Genomic DNA, 20,481 nt, shown 5'->3' with positions numbered 1-20,481 from the left:
AGTCCCCTTCGAAAAGTCATCGTTTGTCTTTCAGGTTTTACAATAAAATTCAACGTTGCTTATGCAAGCATTGAGCTGAAATAAAAGGGTTTCTTTAATTACAATTAGGTTATTGTTGCTAAACAGAAATGAATAAGGATTAAATATACTTTTGCTCTAAACGTATAATCGAAATTTAGAATTAGTCTTTTTAAAATTTTACATTAATTTAGTTCTTCATCTTTTGAAATATGTGGATTTAGTTATTTTAATCCAAATTTTGTTAAATACGTTTGCAACATTTAATAAAATTTGGTTAAAAGAATTAAATCCACGCATTTTTAAAGATAAATGACTAAATTAATTTAAAATTTTGAAGAATGACTAATTTCAAATTTCACTGAAAATTAAGAATTTAAAAACATATTTAACCCAAATAAATATAAGAGAATTTAAATTGAATGAAAAAGAAAATAAGTAGGTCAGAAATAGAATAAAGTCCTGATATTATTAAGTGTTGCTTATAATATTTGGTGTTTTCATTAGATATGTCTAAGAATATAATATGATAGAATTAGGTAAGATGCTCCTGCAAATTATGGTGAAAAGGGATTAATATACATCTTAGGATTTGAGAAATTGGAACTAGCTCTCAAAACTTTGACAACTACTCAATCATTTGGAGGAACAAATTCAAATGTTTATGTTTGAAGCGTCTAAAGTGTAAATCGTAAAATCATATATTATTTGAAAAGTGTAAATATGTTAACACTGTTCCTATTCACAATTCCACGTTAAATTGCTCATTTATTTCTTATTTTTATTTAAATAATTCAATTCGATTCGTATATTGTTAAAATATTCAATGTTGTTTCTCTCTAAATTAACACTGACTAACTTAAATTGTTGTCTGTTTCTTCTACTTATCTAAATTATTTAGTTCGATTAATTTAGTTTTGAAATGTTCAATTTAAATATGAAAAAGAACTTGCAATGTTTTTTTCTATGTCTAAATTAATACTATATATCTTATTATGAAATTAGACGAAAGAATGACATTAAATATTTTACAATAAAAAAACCAAGTTAAATAATTTAACTGAATCTATATATAAATAATTTGTTTTGTCTACATAATTATTATTTCAGTTTTATCTTTTTTAATATAATTATTTATTAAATATTTAAAAATTAAAAATAATTTTTACACATTTTCTTCAAAATTCTATATAATTTTTTCTTTATTTTTTTCTAATTTTTCATATTTCATTCGTTCATTTCAATTTATTTTTAATAATTAAAAATTTCTTTTATATATTAATTTAACAATATTATAACATTATAATATAAATACAATATCGTATATATCGTATTTATAATTAATAATATTATAATATTATTATCAATTAGTCGATGATATTATAATATTATTATTAATTATAAATACATTATTTATAGACAATATATTTTTCTTTATGTTTTTATGATAGTTTTATTAACATGAATTAAAATATAAAAAGAATTTCTAAAAAATAAATTAAAATTTAGTTTAATTAGTTAGATAGTTTTTATTTTTGTCTTTTTTGTTTAACTGTCAATTTGATTTTTAATTTTAAAAAGATAATTTATAAAATTTTTTAATTAAATATTATTAAATTTATTAATACAGTTATTTTTATTTATAATTTTTATTATTAAATTTTAATATAAATATAAATATTTAATATTTTGTAAGTCATTTTAATTAATATATATATATATATATATATATATATTTATTTGTTTTTTGTAAAGGAATCGTTAAAGTTTAAGACTCAATTGACCTACTTTTATTAAAATCGGGTATCACACACATCCAAAAAAATGGATAAAATTTTACTAATTAAATCTTTTAGCTGCAAATCAAAGGGATTCAGAGAGTGAAAGCTGCAAACTTGTTTCGCCGCTTAAAATCTGTGGTACCGTTATTTCCCTAACTCCCAAAACCAAATTGCCGGCAACGTGTTTCCTCTTCCGACGGATATATGGCACCGGCGCGAGGTTAAGCAATTCGTTCCAAACGTATTCACCTTTATGTTTGTTTGTCCCAATTCATGGTTAATTATTTATGATACTGAAGTAATTGTGTATTTTGGGACAGAGCTTCCGGGGTTTTACTATGATCCTGAGAAGAACAGATATTTCCCCATCAAAGGCCCCATTCCTGGCTCTTCTTCTAAGCCCAAGAACCCTACTCCCAATGCACCCCAAACCCCTTCCAATCAGGTATTTATAGTGTTAGTGAAACCTTAATAATGTTTTGTATGTCTTATTAGGGTTATACATGAGTGCTTGAGAATATAACTTAAAATGTGAATGATTTTAGTTAAAGCAGAGTGGTAGGAGTTGTTGTAGGAAGCTCAGAAACAGGACCTTGTCGAAGCTGCTTCAGGCTAGAGAGTTGGATGGTCGCCATGTCATTTACTCTCATTATTGCAAATGTAACTTTGCCGAGGAATACGGGAAAATTCAAGCATCTAAACCTGTGGTGCGAATGACTTTGTCTTCATTTTCTCTGCGGTTCAGCCTTCCGAGTTTTGAATCTAATCTAAAGATTGAATTTGCAGGTCTGGAGATACCGGGGAACAGATAAGATCGGTGTTTGTGCTTTGGAACACTTGCGCGTTGATGTGCAGACGTTGCAGGGGCAAACTGAAACTGATGTTTTATTGACGGGCAGCATAAATGGCTCCTTGAGGTAACTTGTGTCTTTTTGTGTGCGCGCGCATTTTCTAGTTTGTTGTTGTGCTTGCTCTGTATTCTGTAATGTAACTACTTGATTGGGAGAATCTCTATTCTTTAACCTTTCTGACTGAACCATGTCATTTTTAATTGTTAAATGAATGTAAATACGCCTTATTAGTTGTTTCTAACTATTATCTAAGTTAAATATCCTCTTTCACTTCATCTATTAGGTCACGATACTGTTAAGTAGGAGGTAAGGGTTTTAAATGTTGCCGCTACAGCAGTGCTATGTGTTGATTCTCAAAAAGTCCTTTGAACAGAGACATTAGGGCTCTTTAGGGGGCTACTTCTGGGATTTTTAATGTTCATAAATGAAATCGTCAGCTGTAATAGTAGTGAAAATGATTAAGAAGTCACCTTGGATTTAGAAGATGATAATTGTTGATTCTCATCCAAGAAACTTCTATTAGCCTTTTGTTGGTATTGCTTGTATGATTTGTTTAAGACACCTATGTCTTTTTATTGTGCATTATGAATGTCATTAATTTTGAGTATTTTCTTTTATCATTTCTAATAATTTATAATATAACATGCTATATATAGCTTTTGAAATAGAAGCTATCCTGTATGCCATTAGTTTTTAGAAACTGCTACCTTCCTAATAGTATGAGTAACAGTCATCATGATTGCTTGCCCTAATCAATTCGTGTGTATCTTTTCTCTTGACATCAAATTATTCATTATTTTTTTCATTTTACTTTAATATTCTTTTGCAACATTGCCCTATTACTCTAATTGATACTGATATCAACTTCTCTGAATATTTTATCAGTACTTTGATGATCCTGCATTTGAACCTGGATGTTGATTGTTCTTTGTTTGATTCTTGTTCACATTGATGCAGAATGTGGATTACTGTTTTCTAGTTGATTTTTAAACTTTTATTTGCAGTTTTTCTGAAGTTGGAGGGGTTGGACAATATTTTGATGACGGGACAAAATGGATGGCAGATTGTTTGAGGAATTATGTTAAAGGGAAAACATTTGAGCATGATGAAGTGCATAAGCCAGTTTTCAGACCTAATCGAGCTGCATTGCTTATGCCCTCCAGAATATCTTGTATAAGGTTGGGTCCAAAGTGCTCTCCTCAGGCAGAGAATGATGGTTCTCTTGCAGGACGTGTTTTGTATCCTTTTGATGTTTTTTGGTAATTGCTCTGTAAGCATTATATAGTAATGTAATATATATGGTCAAAACTAGAGCATGTAGTCCTATGACCTTCAAGTAACTTCTAATCTTGATCATCCATGCAACATTGTATTACCAAGATTAGCTATAAGGTATTTGACATGTTAAATCCTATCATGATTGTTGGAACAATGTGTTCCATTTTTTCAATTAAAATTGATCTTGAATTGAAAGATCTTAACATGAAAATAGATTTACTACACTGGGATCAGAAACGTCAGGTGGATCGGTTTATACTCTTGGTCTTCTTGAACCATTAAATCTTGGACCAGGTATACTGAACACATGGAGCGGACTTGAGGAAATTGCTTCTTTCAGATGTACCCTCTGGACAGCAGAATATGATTATAATAGACACCGGGCTGTAATTGGTAAGGGACATGTTGCTCTTCATATTTTCTCACACATATACACAAGGACATGCATTATGGCACATAATGTTAAATTTAGATACAGATACTGTCAGTGTTAACTTGTGGCCTTGCTGATTTGTTATGTTTTAGGTTCCCTCATTAGCACTTTCCTATATAGATTGCAAGTTTCCAACCAGTTGAGTTTTTTATTATATCCAAAAGCTATAGGTGGTAATGGATAAATAACTTTGGGCCGTAATATGCACCCAAATTTTTGTCAACAGTTTAGCAAGGATTTTGGATTGTTGAGAGACTATGTTTGCTTCTGTTCACTGCACAGATTTATAATGTTTTTGTAATTTTATTCCCATTTGTGTATTTCTAATATGTTAAGTCTCGTCACTGTTTGATTTCCGCTTAGAAAATTTAGCTACATAGAATGATGTTGTCTAGCCTGTATCATATGGTTGTGAATGGTCTGTTTTGTTTTTTTAGTTCTGTCTCTTGTCTTCAGTTTGTGTCTGTTTTTGTCACATTAAGAGAATGAAATATGTGCCACAGGGAGTGGTATGGTAAGTCTTGGTAATTCACGAACAGAACAGTTGTCTCTTCCAAGAGAATATCTGAACAAACTTTTAGACATTACAATTTCCTCCCTTGTAATTTTTGTCTAATTTTTTGCAAGATGTTTATTGGTGTTCTATATCTTTATTAGGTACAAATTTAGGAGGTGCTTCAGTGGATCTGGAAACAAGGATGGAAACATGGTTTTTACGTTGTAAAAGTGATGTTTTTGCACAACAAATTATTAATTCTGTAAGTTATCCCTTTTTATTTTAATAAGTTAGCAAGTTACTCTTTTTAAAATTCTGCCCGGGACATTTTCTTTCAATCAAATATATAATTAAATTGAAGAAAAGATGAAATTTTCATCATGTCTTTATAAATGAAAATGTTCTTGTAAATTTAACTATCACATTCATGAATATGAACCGAAAATTTACCTTTTGTACATAACTGCTGGCACTTGTACTATTCTTATTAAACACACTTGAAATAAATCAGATTTATTTAATTGTTTATTACTCATTTTGAAAAAGACATAATAGTGATAAGGTTCACAAGGAAATGCTATGCTTGATGTTTGGAAAAAAGGAATAGCAACTAGATACCACATTTACTTAAAAGGTGATGTCCTTTCCATCAGATGTTTACGGGGAGTACGAGTCCCACTTGTTTTTGTAATTTGTTTGGTCTTATATCTAGATCAGAAATACGGAGACTAGCATAATGAGATCTGTATGAGAGCAGCATTCAATTTAATTAGTTGTCAAAAGTTTACATATTATGCTTCATCCTGTAACTTTTTTTTACAGTATATATAATTATAATTAACCCCCATTAGTTAAAACTGTATATGTTAGGTAAAATAGAAAGGCAAGTAAGAGTCTAGGAAACAGTTGTTTTGTTTTGGGAATTATGATTGTAACAGCAGTCCGTAATTGAACATCTGGGAGTTAGTTTGAATAAGTTACATTTTGGAGTTTTATTACACTGAAGATCCTATTTATTTATTTGTTCTGGGAAATATCTTATCCTCTGATTTACTTCTATTCCTTCTTTCCTGTCTTTAATTTTCTTTAGAATTAGTTTTGCAGAGGGACTTGGGAGTTTTATTACATTGATGATCTTCTTTATTTGTCTGTTTGTGTTCTTTTCTATTTTCATTGTTTAGGAAATATGTTATCCCCTGGTTTATTTTTATTCTTTCTTTTCTGTCTTTAATAAAAAATATTATTTTATGTAGACCGAAATGTGATATATGTTGAATGCTGCCATTTTTTTTGTTTCATATTTTCTTAAAAAATCACTGTGATATCGTTTGTGCATATTATGTGGTTACTATTCTCAATATATTTTCTTATTGTTGTTGCAGGGAAATGTGATTTTATGCGGGCTTAGAAATGGGGCCATTGTGACTGCAGATTTTCGTGAGAGAAGAGAAAGTCTTTCTGATAGACTTATTACCCATCGAATACCATATAATTCAGATACGAAAGTTGGAAGTTCTAAAAAGGAATGGTTCAAGGTATTTTTTTGTTATGGAAATTAGAATTGAGCAGAGGCGAGAGAACTAGAAGATTCAAAAAACAACAAAGTATATCTATTAAAAGAAAAAAGAAGTGAAAACTAAGATTTCCCATTGTGTGCCAAATGATGTATGTATGCTTGCTCATACTTTCAAAAGCTCATCTACTCCTGACATAACATCTTTTCTTTGATTTTTGAATTCATCTTTAGAGAGTAGTAGTTTCACGGCACCCAATTTTAACATTATCTCTATGTAGCTTAAATTTTTTTATATGAATCTCTTAGGTTTACAGGGAATTGTTATTGTCTCTTTGCTATTAGAAGTTGAAGAATTTATTTAAAATTTACTGTCTTGATCAGCAAGTACATGTCTCATTTGGCAATTGCTTGCATCATTAAGCAAACTAATTAATTGATGATTGTCATGGTACATTACTTTTGCTTTCATTATATCTGGAACAATATTGGCTAGTGGTACCATTAAAGCAAACTAATTAATTGATCATGGCTCAAATGAATATTTTACTCAAATTTGAGCAATTCTGTTGATAAAACCTTAAAAAGGAGGAATAATCAACTAAACAGTAGAAATTAAAAGCATTATAGGCTAAGTTACAATTTGGGTAAAAGATTGGATGAACTATATCTTTGTAAACAAGTTCCTTGAATGACTTTTACATGTTTCAGTAGTTTTCCAATTTTCTTGTTTAAAAATTGAATTTTTTTTTTCATTATTTAGTTATTATTTCTTGTTAGTATTTCCCTCTGTTTTATGTGAAACAGTTTAAGTTCCTGTGCAAATTTATTTTTTATATGGACTAATTATTTCTTGTATTATTTTCAAAACTTGTTCTTGTATGTCTAATGATCCACTTTATGATTCTCGTTAAACTATTAGCTTTATCTATTGTTGACATGCTTATGTTTGAACCTAATTGCAGCTCAAAGGAGACATATATCCTTCCCATACAATTAGGATGCCTTCATCTATATCTTCGTTAGTCATCCTTTTTCCCTGTCAGTTGTCTACTTGACATGTATCTTCATTTGAATAATATTGACTTTTGACTATTTTCTGTAATTTATTTTGGGTTTGACTCTAGTTTGGTGTCACTTCAGTTTGATGAGCAGTACTTTGTAGCAAGCTCAATGGATGGATCGGTTAGTTCACTCTCGGGAAAATTGTTACCTATATCATTCATGTCTGATTTTACGTTTCATATAATACCAAAATGTTGCAGCAGCATCTCATGATTGGCAGTTGCATGTATTTATTCCTCATTTAAATCGGAGAAAAATTATTTACATTTAGGTTATATTTGGACAAACTTCTTCATAAACACTTCTAGGAGAAAAGGAATACAAAGATATAATTAGTTTCTCCATGAGTTAAAATTAGTTTATATACAAGTTGGAAAAAAGAACTCGGAGAAATCATGAGAGAACTTTTATGAATTAACTTTGAAATGATGTAATTTTAGTTTATGGAGAATCTCATTGTTTTTCTTTTTATTTCTCTCCTAAAAGTTCTATTGGGGAAACTTGTCCAACCAAATCCTTAGTTTTCAGACTGTAACAAATCCTGTTTAATTGAATTTTCTTTTCGTGGGACATTTTATTTAGTTTATCCTCTAGATCTAGCATCACCTTGATATTATACAATGATCAATGAAGGCAATATATGTTATCAGAGCTTACAAGACAATGGGTGAAACTGTTGATTTATGTTATCTTGGCTGCCACCATTTCTTGCAGTCTGCATATCACGAGGGAAATTACTTAAACATAAATGTTCTTTTCCTTTTCAGATTAGGCTTTATGATCATCGTCTACTTCAGAGGGGTGCCGTTCAATGTTATGAAGGGCACGTGAATTCTCATACTCGTATACAACTTGGTGTCGACCCAGCTGAGAGATTTGTTATGTCAGGTGGGTGTTGTTTCAGTGATGTTCTTTATTTTGCATTCTAGGTCTAAATATTTTGTCTGACATTTCAGGGGGAGAGGATTGCAAACTACGGTTATGGAGTCTCAAGTCTGGTGAATTGCTTTTTGAGGACAAGTTCTCTGATTCAATCCTCTCCACAATGTGCTATAAAACATACAGCAGTGAGGACGATAAGCTCTCATCCTTTCTTCTTTCACTTTTATAAATTCTACCATATTTTGTTTGTCAGCTGGTTGTTAATTTTAAAGTTGGTTGCTTAGGTTGTAAAGCAGAAGAGGAAAACCAATACAAGCGTGACTCCTCTCAGGGTGCATGGCTTGGATCACATGAAGGACTGTTTTATATGCGCTGGTGATGACTGTGAATGGCTCTGCAGGTACAGAACCTGAAGCTGTTGCTGAGCTACTCTATGCTCACGTGACCGAAGCTCATGTCTAATGCACACATCACGTGATCAAAACTTTGAGGTTTTAGTCTGCTGCTGATGCCCTATGGAAAATGGAAAATAGTCCCTTTCTGAATCAGGGTGGTCTTGGGTGTAAGAGTAGGGTAACCAGTAGCTGCTTGTAAATATGTGCTCTCATGGCAAAAATCCCTGTTAAAGGGTCTTTTGGGGTTAAAGCTGATACTAGCAGCAACCACATAATAGCAGAGATGGCCAATGCTTTGTAGAACAAACACAGTAGGAAAGATAAGCCAAAAAGAAAAAGAAAAGCATTGTGCTGCGAATGGCTATTTAGCACCAAAAGTTTCTGGTTGACGTTGTGCCTCTACTTTGAGAACCATCATACGCAGGCCAGCCTTAGTTGAGTTAGTGGCCAACATGGTATTGTTAGATAGTGGTTAAAAACTTTTCATATTTATTTTGCTTTTAGAAATTGAAATCAAATGGGTTGAATTGGAAGATCTAAGTAAAGTAGAAAACCTTATTTACATGCTTCTGTTTTCTCTTTCAAGAATGATGACTGAGTAAAAATATTCACAAACAATTTTCGATTTTTAAACTGTAATCAAGCAGACCGTATACTTTGTATGTGCTTAAATACGTTTAATTCCTAAAGTTTGTTGTAAGTACTCTTTTTCTTCAAATTTAAAATTGCTTGTTTAATACGTGAGGTAGGTTGTGTTTTAGTAAAAATGTAAAATTAAATTAGGTTTTCGTATAAATAATTTGTAATCTTCAAGTTATTTTAGGTGGACAGAAGAATTAATACAAGTTTTTTTTTTCTGTCAAATTTCAAAGACTGAAAAGTTGAATTTTAAAAATTTAACGAGCAAAAATACACTTCAATTATGAAGTAAAAAAGTATTTATGTGAAAAGTATATTTAAATAAGATTTTAACTTTAAATTCATGAATAAAAAAAAAGATAGTAGAGTTCAAAACTTTTTATACTACCGAGAAGTACATTCATACTAATACATTTTAGAAAATTTTTTACATATGAAGTTTTAAAATTTAGATTTAGCTTTAATTAAAACTTTAAAAACTTTGCTTGCATATGAACAAAAATCCTCAAAACTAATATATGAATTATCACCTGCTTATATACACTATTTAATTATATCACTAATCAAGGTTAAAATCTCCTCAACATTCCGCTTATGTAAGTATTAAATGTTTACAAATTTATATTAAGAACTTGGTAATGGATGATGTAACAAATCTAATTACCGCAATAAGTTTTGAAATTGAGAAGAAATTGAGGTGATTATTATTTTAAAAAATAGAAAGATTAAAGTAAAGAGATTTGAAGAAAAAAATTGTGAATAATTTGATGAATGTAATAAAAAAAATATTTTAATAGATTAAAAAGTAAAATTACAGTCTATGGTTAAAATTAATATAAAATAATATTTAATTAGTTAACATTAATTTAAAATAAAATCTGCATACTTAGTTTTTAAATAAATAAAAATTAGTCGGAGAAATTCCTATTATCAGTATTATTATAATAATACTAATTATTAAAATTTTAAAGGACGAATAAAGAAGTGTTATTTTTGTAAATGCACTCAAGTAAATCTTCTCATTTTAGAGATCATGTTATCTTGTCTTCCTCCCTTTTAAGTATATCTTTGTAAATAATGCAAATTCCTAGAAACAGACAAACTGGTTACTCTCTCATCATGCATGCCAATAGTAATTTTCTGAAAACAAACACACCCTTTATATGATCTTAGAATGTAAAGTTTAGTTTAACTTTAAAATCTAATTTATAAGATGTAATTCTCCTTTGTTATATGCCCTTTCATCAAAAGTGATCAAATTACATTGATAAAACGTGTTTTAACTGGCTGCTGGTTTGGTAATTAATATATCATTATATATACTTTGCTGAAAGTTATTATATCATTTTTCGTCTTATAATAAGGAAAACACTTATTAGTGATAGCCCGAATCCTTTGATAATAGTTCTAATCCGTCAATAACTAAAATAAACTCGGTTGGAGTTTGGTGATTTAACGCAGTCTCAATGGATTAAAGTTTGGACATTGTTTTTTTTTTCTTATCAACAATAACAAATATATTAATAGGAGCAATAAGATTACTCCAACCCAAATACAATTATAGTTTGTTTGAATGAGACAATTCAAGAGGGTAATTCATTTATTTAGAAAATTTGAAATTCTTTGTAATGAAATGTTTTGTTTGGATAAAGAAATTAAAAATCATTTAAAATGCATGTATTTTTTTGAAGTATTTCAATTAGTTAAATTAGAAGAAATTCAAATACTCTAAAAAAAGATGGAATTTGAAATTCTTCTCACTCAACCTCACACTTTGGACTCAACCCAAACGGACCCGACAAACCCGACAACCATGACAGGTTGGGCTGGCCAGACGATCTAGACGAATCAGATCGACCTGACGACACAAACGGGTCGAGCAGACCCGACGACCCAGACGGGTCAGGCGGGCCCGACGACCCAAACAAGTCGGGCGGATCCGGCGACCCAGACGAACATGGGTGACTTGATGACACATATGGGTCGGGCAGGCTTGACAACTCAAACAGGTCGGTCAAGCCCGACAACCCACACCACCCAGGTAGGCTCGACGACCAAGATGTGTCGGGCTAGCTGTTATGACTTTGGCAAGTGTACCAAGTCGTGCAAGTAATAAAAATGGTAAGTCCAAGTATCGTTTTCCCACGGAAATTGCATTTGTTTAGTTAACTAGGTGTACTTACTAATTTAAGCGTTGAATGTAACCATTGATTAATTCGAAACAAGTGAAAACATAAGGATTTCTAAACTTTAAAGTGATAAAATACCAAGGCAAAGACTCATTGGGGTTGGAATTCATGACCAAAACTCTAAGCAAGCACCTCACAATATAAATCTCTCATCTACTCAAGCATTGACATCAAAGGTATTCAATCCCTAATCCCTTAGGGGTATGTTTTGAACTTTTATGTAAAAATTACTAATCCCTTAGAGGTTTAAACACAAAAGACACATTAAAAACGATGTCTAGAATGACCAAAAGCTTTGGTCTATGTCTAGAACCAAATCTTTAGGTTGTTCTATCCATGTCTAGGGTTCCAAAACACTTTCCAATGACTAGATACCACCCAAAACGCATAGATATTCCATCATGCACGAAAATAATTTAGATAGAACACAAAAACAGTGAAAGAGATTCTATTGCATAGATGAAACTATAACGAGTTTAGGTACATTACATCCAACCCCAATGAGATGGAGTTTAGCTACTCCTATACATCTAGAGCACAAATGGAGTTGAAATGGTAGAATGGATGAAGAAAGATTGATCCTTTAAGCTCCAGAAATGTCTCTGCCTTCGTTTTGAGTTCCAGCAGTGTTCCTCCCACCAAAAACTGTCTTTCTGTTCGAGTCTCGACACTTTTAATGTTTGAGCAAAAAGATAAACTCGCTGGGCCAACATTCATTCTCGCTGGGCTAGAGAGCCTTCCTCGCTGGGCTAGTGAGTCTGGTTCGCTGGGCTAGTGAGTCTGGTTAGCTGGGCGAGTACATCCAGCTAGCTGGGCTAATGGCTCCAGGCAGCAACTAGTGAATTTTTCTCCAATCTTCCATTCTTTTCTACAAAAGTCCACAAACATCAAAGTAAACATGTTTTTGAAATAAATAACAAAATCCTAAATTCTTTCATGAGATTAACACAAAAATACATGAATAAAAGACAATTAAGAGGTTCTAAGAAGTGTAAACAATAGGTAATTATCACACTTATCACTAGCGCAACGGTCCAGACAGACCTCACTAGCCCTACGACATAAATGGGTCGGGTGGGCCTGACGACCCAACAAGACTGACGACCCAGACGAGTCAGGTGGGCTCAAAGACAAAGACGGGCTGAACCGACCAGACAACCAAGATGGGTCGGCGGGTCCGATGGCCCAAGCAGGACGGACGAGCCCGACAACCCACCCGGGTTTGGCAGGTCAGACGACCTAGAGGTGTCGGGCGGGCCTGACCACCCAGACATGTCGGGTAGGCCCAACGACCCGACCGACCTGTTGACCCGACAAGTCTGACCGATCCGTTTTCAAATATATCATGAACTCAAAACATAAGTAAGCCTAAATTAAATATTGATAAAATGAAATTATTTCACAATAAAATCAATTATTTTATCTAAACAAGAAATTGAAATGTAAGGTATTTTAATTTCTTTATCCAAACAAGTTATTTAGAAAATTAAGTGAATTTAATTGCAAACAATTCAAATACAATGCATTTTAATTTCTTAGCATTGTTGAAATGCTTCATCCAAACACAAGATTAGGGATATGTGATCAAGTGTTTTTGTGGACTTGTATTAATTTAGATTAGATTATTTATAAAGCAACCTTTATTCAGATTCAGCTATTAATTTTGTATCTCTTCTTTTATCCTTCTGTTGGTAAGTTTTGTTCCTTTTGGATTCAAACTATGATGAATACAGCTTTGTCTGGAGCTAGATTTAGCACTTCTTCTAACATAATAATTTTTATGCTTACACAATAAATGAAAGAATGAACGTGTTAACTTTCAGTATTTTTTATCTATTGTGCGTACTTTTTACATATATAGAATTCAACAAAACTATTCGAAGTTGGTAGAACTAGGGTTATGATCATTGCTGGTGCTAACTATTAATACCACCTTCATTACTCAAATCCCTCATCCACATATAAGACATATAGAGAGTTGTTACTGTCAATGAAAAGTCAAGAAACATAACAGGTGCCCTCATTTCCATGACCATGGTGTTTAAATTAAATTACTTTTGAAATAAGTATTTAGTATTTCAAATCAGAATCAAAATTAATTTGAGTGAGATTATCATGGAGGTTTGTTTTATATTTCTATGAATTAGATATCTTACAAAACTCCAAATTAAGTGGTTTTAAAGGAAGTGAAAGTTTGTGATTTGTCAAGTAATTTCTATTATTTAAAACATTTAAAGAGAGAGTTTTGTAAAACTTTATTTATGATCAAAAGTAATTTAATGAAAAAAAAAAATGAAATTTGAATTCTTAATAAGATTAAATGCTTTAAAGAAGAATTCTATTGAGCATTTTTTCCCTCTCAAAGTAATAACAAAAAAAACTTATGTATTGCATTTCAAATTATTTATACCAATTTAATTATTTTAACTTTAGAAGTAAAAATAATATAAGTCTAACATTATAAGCCTAATAAATGAATATAATTGTAGTGATTAAATGAGACACGGTTAAACAAAGATTAGGGATTTGAATCTTACCGTAGATATTTTAATATTTTATACACCTTTAGTAATATTTTATTTTTTTTTATCGGTTACTATAATCTGGACAGGTTTTTCCATATTATATGAGAGACATGATTTTCAAGATTTTGTAAAGGATCAAATTAATATTTTATTTTAAAAAATTTAATTTAGATATTTAATTTCACACAATTAACTGTGTAAAATTCAATGAAAAAAAAGTTGGCTAATACTTTAAAACTATAATTTGGGCTTAAATATAGTTTAAGCAAGAATCGAGTTACAAAACTTTTTTAGTACCCCATAGTATTTTAAAGGTTAAAATACATTGTCCCAATTTTTGTCAAATTTTTTTAAATAAGTCCTAATTTTGGTTTTGTGTTCAAATAGGTTCCAATTTTCGTCAATTTTGTTTAATTGGGTCCTTTTTTGCTAACACCGTTTAAACCATTAACGGCCATAAACAGTGACTGCCACGTGTCACTTCGTGGTGTTTTTAAATATTTTTATTTTTATTTTTATTTATTTTTAATTTTTTTTAAAAAATTTAATTTTTTTCAAATGTACACGTGTCAACCCAAGAGTGTGCCACGTGTCACTTCGTGGTTTTTTTGATTTTTTTTTGATTTTTTTTTTAATTTTTTTAAAATGTCCACGTGTCAATCCAGTAGCGTGCCACGTGTCAAAGTCAATGTTCTAAATTCAATTTGGTCCCTATATTTGTTATTTTTGTTCAATTAGGTCCCAATTTTTGTTAACATTAACCAATTTGGTCCCTCTCCAAATTAAAAACAAATTTAATTTTTATATTAAAATTCATTTTTTTTATTAAATATTTTTATATAATATATTAAAATTCACATCATTATAACTTTGATATAAAAATTAAATTTGGTCACATCTTCGATAGGGACCAAATTGGTTAATGTTAACAAAAATTGGGACCTAATTGAACAAAAATAACAAATATAGGGACCAAATTGAATATAGAATATTAACTTTGACACGTGGCACACTACTGGATTGACATGTGGACATTTAAAAAAATTCAAAAAAAATAAATTCAAAAATTCAAAAAAACCACGAAGTGACACGTGGCACACTCTTGGGTTGACACGTGTCCATTTAAAAAAATTTAAAAAAAATTTAAAAAAAAATTTAAAAAAAATTTAAAAAAAATTTAAAAAATTAAAAATAAAAATTAAAAAATTAAAAAAAACCACGAAGTGACACATGACAGTCATTGTTCATGACCGTTAATGATTCAAACGGTGTTAGCAAAAAAGGACCCAATTGAACAAAATTGATGAAAATTAGGACCTATTTGAACACAAAACCAAAAATTAGGACTGATTTGAAAAAACTTGACCAAAATTGGGACCAAAAAGATATTTTAACCTATTTTAAATAGGAGAAACAACATTTTATCTCTCACTAAATAATTAATAGTGCATACGCATACGTAATGTGTACTATTTTACACTGCATGGCTAATAATCTTAACATTATATCTGTAATCAATTTTACTAAAACATGAACGTGCCTCTATTTACTCTCAAGATTTTTTCACTTCTTACTTATGACTTAACCCTTTCTATCGATCTTACGGAACAAAATGAACATTTTAGATGAAGCTACAATGTTGATTATCTGAATGTCATTAAAACGTTGTTTTATGTATTAGTTAATGTGATAACAAGAAGATAATAGATGTGATTAACTCTTTGAACTTTTGAGAGAGGATCAGGAGAAATCCAACAACAATGAAATACGAGTTCAACATACACATAATGAATTGACATCACTCTTAACTAAAAACTTTAAAGCAATAAATTTATGATCATCATTTTTATATGGTGTTTACCTTTCATCTTTATATAGTGTTCATCTTTCTCATTTTTATTTGATGTGTAACTTAATCTAATACTTGAATTCCGAAAAGGTAACTAATTTCTCTTAGAAGAAGAATCACAGAACACAACATTTACCCTTTTGAGAATTGAGAAGCCAAAAGAAAAAGAAAGCGAGATAAAATGTTGAAGGAAGATGAGGAAGAATTAAAAGGGAAATCTAAGTAACCAAATAAAGAAAACAGTCATGAAAAGGGAAAGCTGTGAAGGCACTTTGATAGCTTTTGTGAAAGCAAGATAACAGTTGTTTTGCTATCTTTCTGTTTGACAAAACATTCTGAAACCAGTATATAGTAGCCATGTATATGCTTAGCACAAAGCTTTTTGAGTTGAGTCTTTGGTAACAAATTAAAGCAACTAACTAAAGCGACAAAACAAAAGTGAAGGCAAAATCATGTCTCAGAGCCTACCCATATCTCTTTTAGCTTGCTTCTCCAACATCTACCTTCATGCATGTTCAGTGTTTTTAAGATAAAACAAAAGATTAAATGTGATGATGGGACACCAATGCAGTGAAAAATATATATTCAGCAATGAACTTGGTAAATGGTACTCCATCACATGCTTGCAATGTCAATGCTTTTCATTCCATAAACTGCTAAAAGATAATTTATGATAATTAATTAATTAATTGCAATGTGAGATTAGTGAATTTTGAATAAATGATGAGCAGAGAAAAAAGGAGGCATAATTAGGTAGTTTGGCAGTTTCATGTGATAAACAAAACCAGAAGGTACTATCAAGAGGAAACAGACACTGATTTATGCATATAAAAATGGATTTCAAAGGAAGGGGACAAAGGATACTATGGAAGTGTTGAGAAAATGATGAGGACATTTTAGGTAATTGAGGATGAAAGATATTGACCCTTCAAACACTGCTTTGCATCACAAATCCGTGTAACTTTTTCACGCAAAACAATGCTGAATCAGGGATGTTTCTGCATACTTTTTTTAACCCCAATTCCCCTTTCATTATTGTGTGCAATAAGCAACTCCTCGTCTTAAACAAAAGCCACATTCATTGTAACTTGAATCATTATGTCCGCTTTTATTCTTTCGATTATTACTGTCCAATACAAAACCTTTCTAACCAGAGTTAAGGGTATAGTATAGTATATTAATTCACAGTTCCATTTCCATGTCTCACATTTTCGTTTCTGTCCAATCCATAATACATCCACATACCTAAAAACGGAAAAGGTTGGATACCCTTTTTCAAATATGTATACAAGATGTCAAAACTAGCCTTCCTATTGAACAAATGCAGTTCTAAAAAGTACTCACTTTTATTCTTCCAATCTTCCTCTTTCAATTTGTAAAAGTCACTAAAAAAAATTGCAATTTGTCTTTCAGGAAGATGCGATTCTTACATGTTACCAGCAGAATACATTATTTACTTTATCGTGCACTCAATTTGCTAATTCAGAAAACCTAGTTTAGCCTCGTAAAGACTACTGAAAGGAGGATCCAGTGAAGATAAATTTGGATGTATTGGTTAAAAATGTTAGTGATTGAGAAAATATGATGATCATTCAGAAAAGAAGCAACCGTATATATACATATACATATATGAATATCATGATGACTAGATATAGAATCTCATGTACACATATCCTCATGATTAAATGATTGGTACGTGTGGTTCAGTTTCATGACAACAATATGAACTGAACTGCACTCACATATATATCAAACTGCATGTTTTTAATCCCTAGCTAGCTAACACCCCAATTCAATCCTTAGCAACTGGACAAAAATGAACAACAAAATAATAGTAATGATGATAAAAATAACAACGAAGACAACATAAACAACCTGAAAACAGCGAACCTCTAGGTTGGTAATCTTAATTTTTGTCTTGGGAGGTTCAACCCTGATGTTGAATATTCACCTGTTTGAAATGGGGTTTGGACCACTAGGCACTTCGTGCTCATTAGCATTGAAGATCTTGTTTTGCCATTTCAATGGAGGGCGTGGAGCTCGAGAGCTTCCTCTCTCAGGGCCCTTCGAGAGATCTTGTTTTGGTGTGGTTTCTGTGTTGAGATTCTGTGAGGTTCCTTCTCTAGCTGAAGCTGCTACCATGGTGTTTCTCTTCTTTACACCGTCTTTTATGGAAGCTAAAGTGGATAAGCTGCGATCTGGGACGGGCATGGCAAAGTGAAATGCTAAGAGCAAAGAGAACAAGAGGGTCACCATGGAAGTGGTAGAGGGAAAAGCTGCATCACCAGCCATGCAAAACGAAGAGCCTTCTACAAATCATCCAAGAAGTGTGAACAGCTTATTAGGTTGTGAAGCAACAAATTAAGAGGTTGAGTTGAGAGTACAACGTATGTGAATGTTTTTAAAGGTGGAAGATGATTTTTGTGGAGAAGATATGTAGGTTGTAGGGTTTTGTTGTATTGTAATGATAAAGAAGTTCAACTCAGAGAAAGAGAAAGAGAAAGAGAGTCCTGAAATATGAAAAGAGGAAAGGGGAGATTGGTGAGCTTCTCCTTTGACGGTGTGTTAATTGATTGTTAGGTACATAGCTTTATCACTATCTTCTGTCTTATTGAGCAAGGAAAACTAAAATACAGATTAAGATTTATAGAGACTCTAAGTATTCTGATACGTTAAACAATGAGATTTAAACCTAACTCAAATCTTACAAATTGACTTATATTATCCATGATTATATCTACTTATATATATTGTAAATTGGGCTTAATCTTTAATTGATGTGAGACTTCCAATACGTATAAGTTGTGTGTAAAAAAGACTTGACTAAGACAAGTAATATATACTTTGGTGATTTTTTTATGCTTGAAAGAGACTAATCTTTCTCTATTCACACACAGAAAAATTAATTGTTTAACTGAGAGGAATATTAGTGTTAATTAACAATAAGAAGGTTGAGGCAAAAGTGGGATCCATATATAGTGTAACTTTTTTGGTTGAGAAAAAAGTGTGTGTGAAACACAAGACTCTAAAGGGAGAAAACTTGGTCAGAATGAAAGAGAGTCCCCCACACACATTACTGAGTTAAAGAAACGTTTGAATTGTGGGAAAAGACAGAGAAAAGATCAGAGAAAGAAGAAATATCAATATTTATGGTGAATGATGAGTTGTTACATATTAAACTCTATATCTGGTAAGATGGTAATAATTAATAGTTGTCATTTCTTCCACAGCAAAGCTCCTCATAATTAATATCTAGGATATTTTTAAGAACTTCTGGATATTCATAGATACATATATATCCACGAATTTTGTGAAAAGAAAATTAAATTTATTATAAAATGTAGTTAATTTATACTTTTTTGTTTTTTAAACTTTAACAATAATTTAAAAATTGTACCGTAAATATAATAAATTAGAAAGAATTCATGGGTAATTTTTTTTTTATGGTTTAATTTAAAGTAAATATTGTATGTAAGTTAAGGATATTTAAGTGTTATTCTATAAAGGTAACAAGTATATAAGTTTAGCTTACTCTCTATTGGGAAAATAGGTTTAAAATTTTCACATCTATTTTATATTAATCACTGATTTGATATTCATATATTTGGGGTGCCAAATTTAAGCATTTTATTCTACAAAAATTTATGACCTTTGATCTAGGTGTGAAGGGATTTTTTTTTTTTTTTGTAAAAAATAATTGAACACATTGCATATTTATAACAGTTTATGAACATTATTTAATTAATTGAGTTAGAACTTCTACAATTTCACATACTTTAGAACTTTTAATTTACAATTTTACATTAACTAAATACATATGTCATGCTAAAACTTGACCAAGCTTGCTCTAAGGTGTGTATTAAGCTATCTTAATTACAAACATATAGAAGTGTTTATAAGACTTTAACATTGTTCATTTTATAAACTTTATAAACAAAGTTTATCAAAATTGAGATGTATATAGATTTTAAAAAGTCTAAATTTAATGATGGAAAAAGTAATTTTTCCCAACATGAGTTTGGTGGGAAATTTAACAGTGTTTTGGTGTATAGGAATTTGTGTATTATTCGTGAAGTTTGGTTTTTTTTTTTTTTTTTGTTCTTTCTTTTGGTTAGCAGATAGAAGTGTTATAAGAAGAGAACTTTAGAGGCCTGAGTTAGTTCCCAGCATTTAGAGTTTGGAAGGGTTGGAAAAAGAAAAACATCTCATTTCGACCTTCTGTTGTTACCCATTTGGCTAATAAATTTGAAAAGGGTAGAAAAAGGATGTGAAAAAGTAATACGTGCGTTAAAAACAACGCCAAAAGTGAAGCTCATTTACAAAAGTAAAATCTATTTATCATGTATTTTGTAAACTATTTAATGACTTTGAGAAATACATGTTGTTTGTGAACATCATAATTAACAGTTCATACATATGAATTATAATGCTGAATGTTGTGTTACACTTTTTGACAAAGTAATTATTCATATTTTTTCTAATTTAGCGGATATATTTGAAACTTTGGCCTAATAAACAAGTCATTCACGAATTATATAATAAAAAAAAGTTGTTTGATATCATTTGA

General features: G+C 30.8%; 1 protein-coding gene across 2 annotated transcripts; it reads left to right on the top strand.

The window, feature by feature from the left end:
* The first annotated feature begins 1,833 nt into the window (after positions 1-1,833).
* LOC114164740 lies at positions 1,834-9,282 on the top strand. Of its 2 annotated transcripts, none has more exons than XM_028049496.1 (13): positions 1,834-2,019; positions 2,120-2,244; positions 2,374-2,506; positions 2,586-2,716; positions 3,655-3,888; positions 4,143-4,321; positions 5,019-5,119; positions 6,240-6,392; positions 7,336-7,391; positions 7,498-7,555; positions 8,203-8,323; positions 8,392-8,502; positions 8,602-9,282. In XM_028049496.1, exons 2-13 carry the CDS (start codon positions 2,138-2,140, stop codon positions 8,694-8,696), a joined length of 1,479 nt encoding a protein of 492 aa, XP_027905297.1. In that variant the 5' UTR covers positions 1,834-2,019; positions 2,120-2,137; the 3' UTR covers positions 8,697-9,282. The 2 variants fall into 2 exon arrangements, with proteins under 2 accessions (XP_027905297.1, XP_027905296.1); XM_028049495.1 differs by having other exon boundaries at positions 2,345-2,506.
* Positions 9,283-20,481: the final 11,199 nt, after the last annotated feature.

Source organism: Vigna unguiculata, chromosome 9 (assembly GCF_004118075.2).
Source record: "Vigna unguiculata cultivar IT97K-499-35 chromosome 9, ASM411807v1, whole genome shotgun sequence".
NCBI classification, from domain to species: domain Eukaryota; kingdom Viridiplantae; phylum Streptophyta; class Magnoliopsida; order Fabales; family Fabaceae; genus Vigna; species Vigna unguiculata.
The sequence above is the reverse complement of the archived record's forward strand: the minus strand, read 5'-3'. Positions and strand labels throughout refer to the sequence as shown.

Bases quoted from the DNA above. Each gene is read 5' to 3' on its own strand.
- LOC114164740 (XM_028049495.1), top strand. The intron at 2,717-3,654 runs GTAACTTGTGTC...TTTTATTTGCAG, and splicing joins AGCATAAATGGCTCCTTGAG to TTTTTCTGAAGTTGGAGGGG. The intron at 6,393-7,335 runs GTATTTTTTTGT...ACCTAATTGCAG, and splicing joins CTAAAAAGGAATGGTTCAAG to CTCAAAGGAGACATATATCC.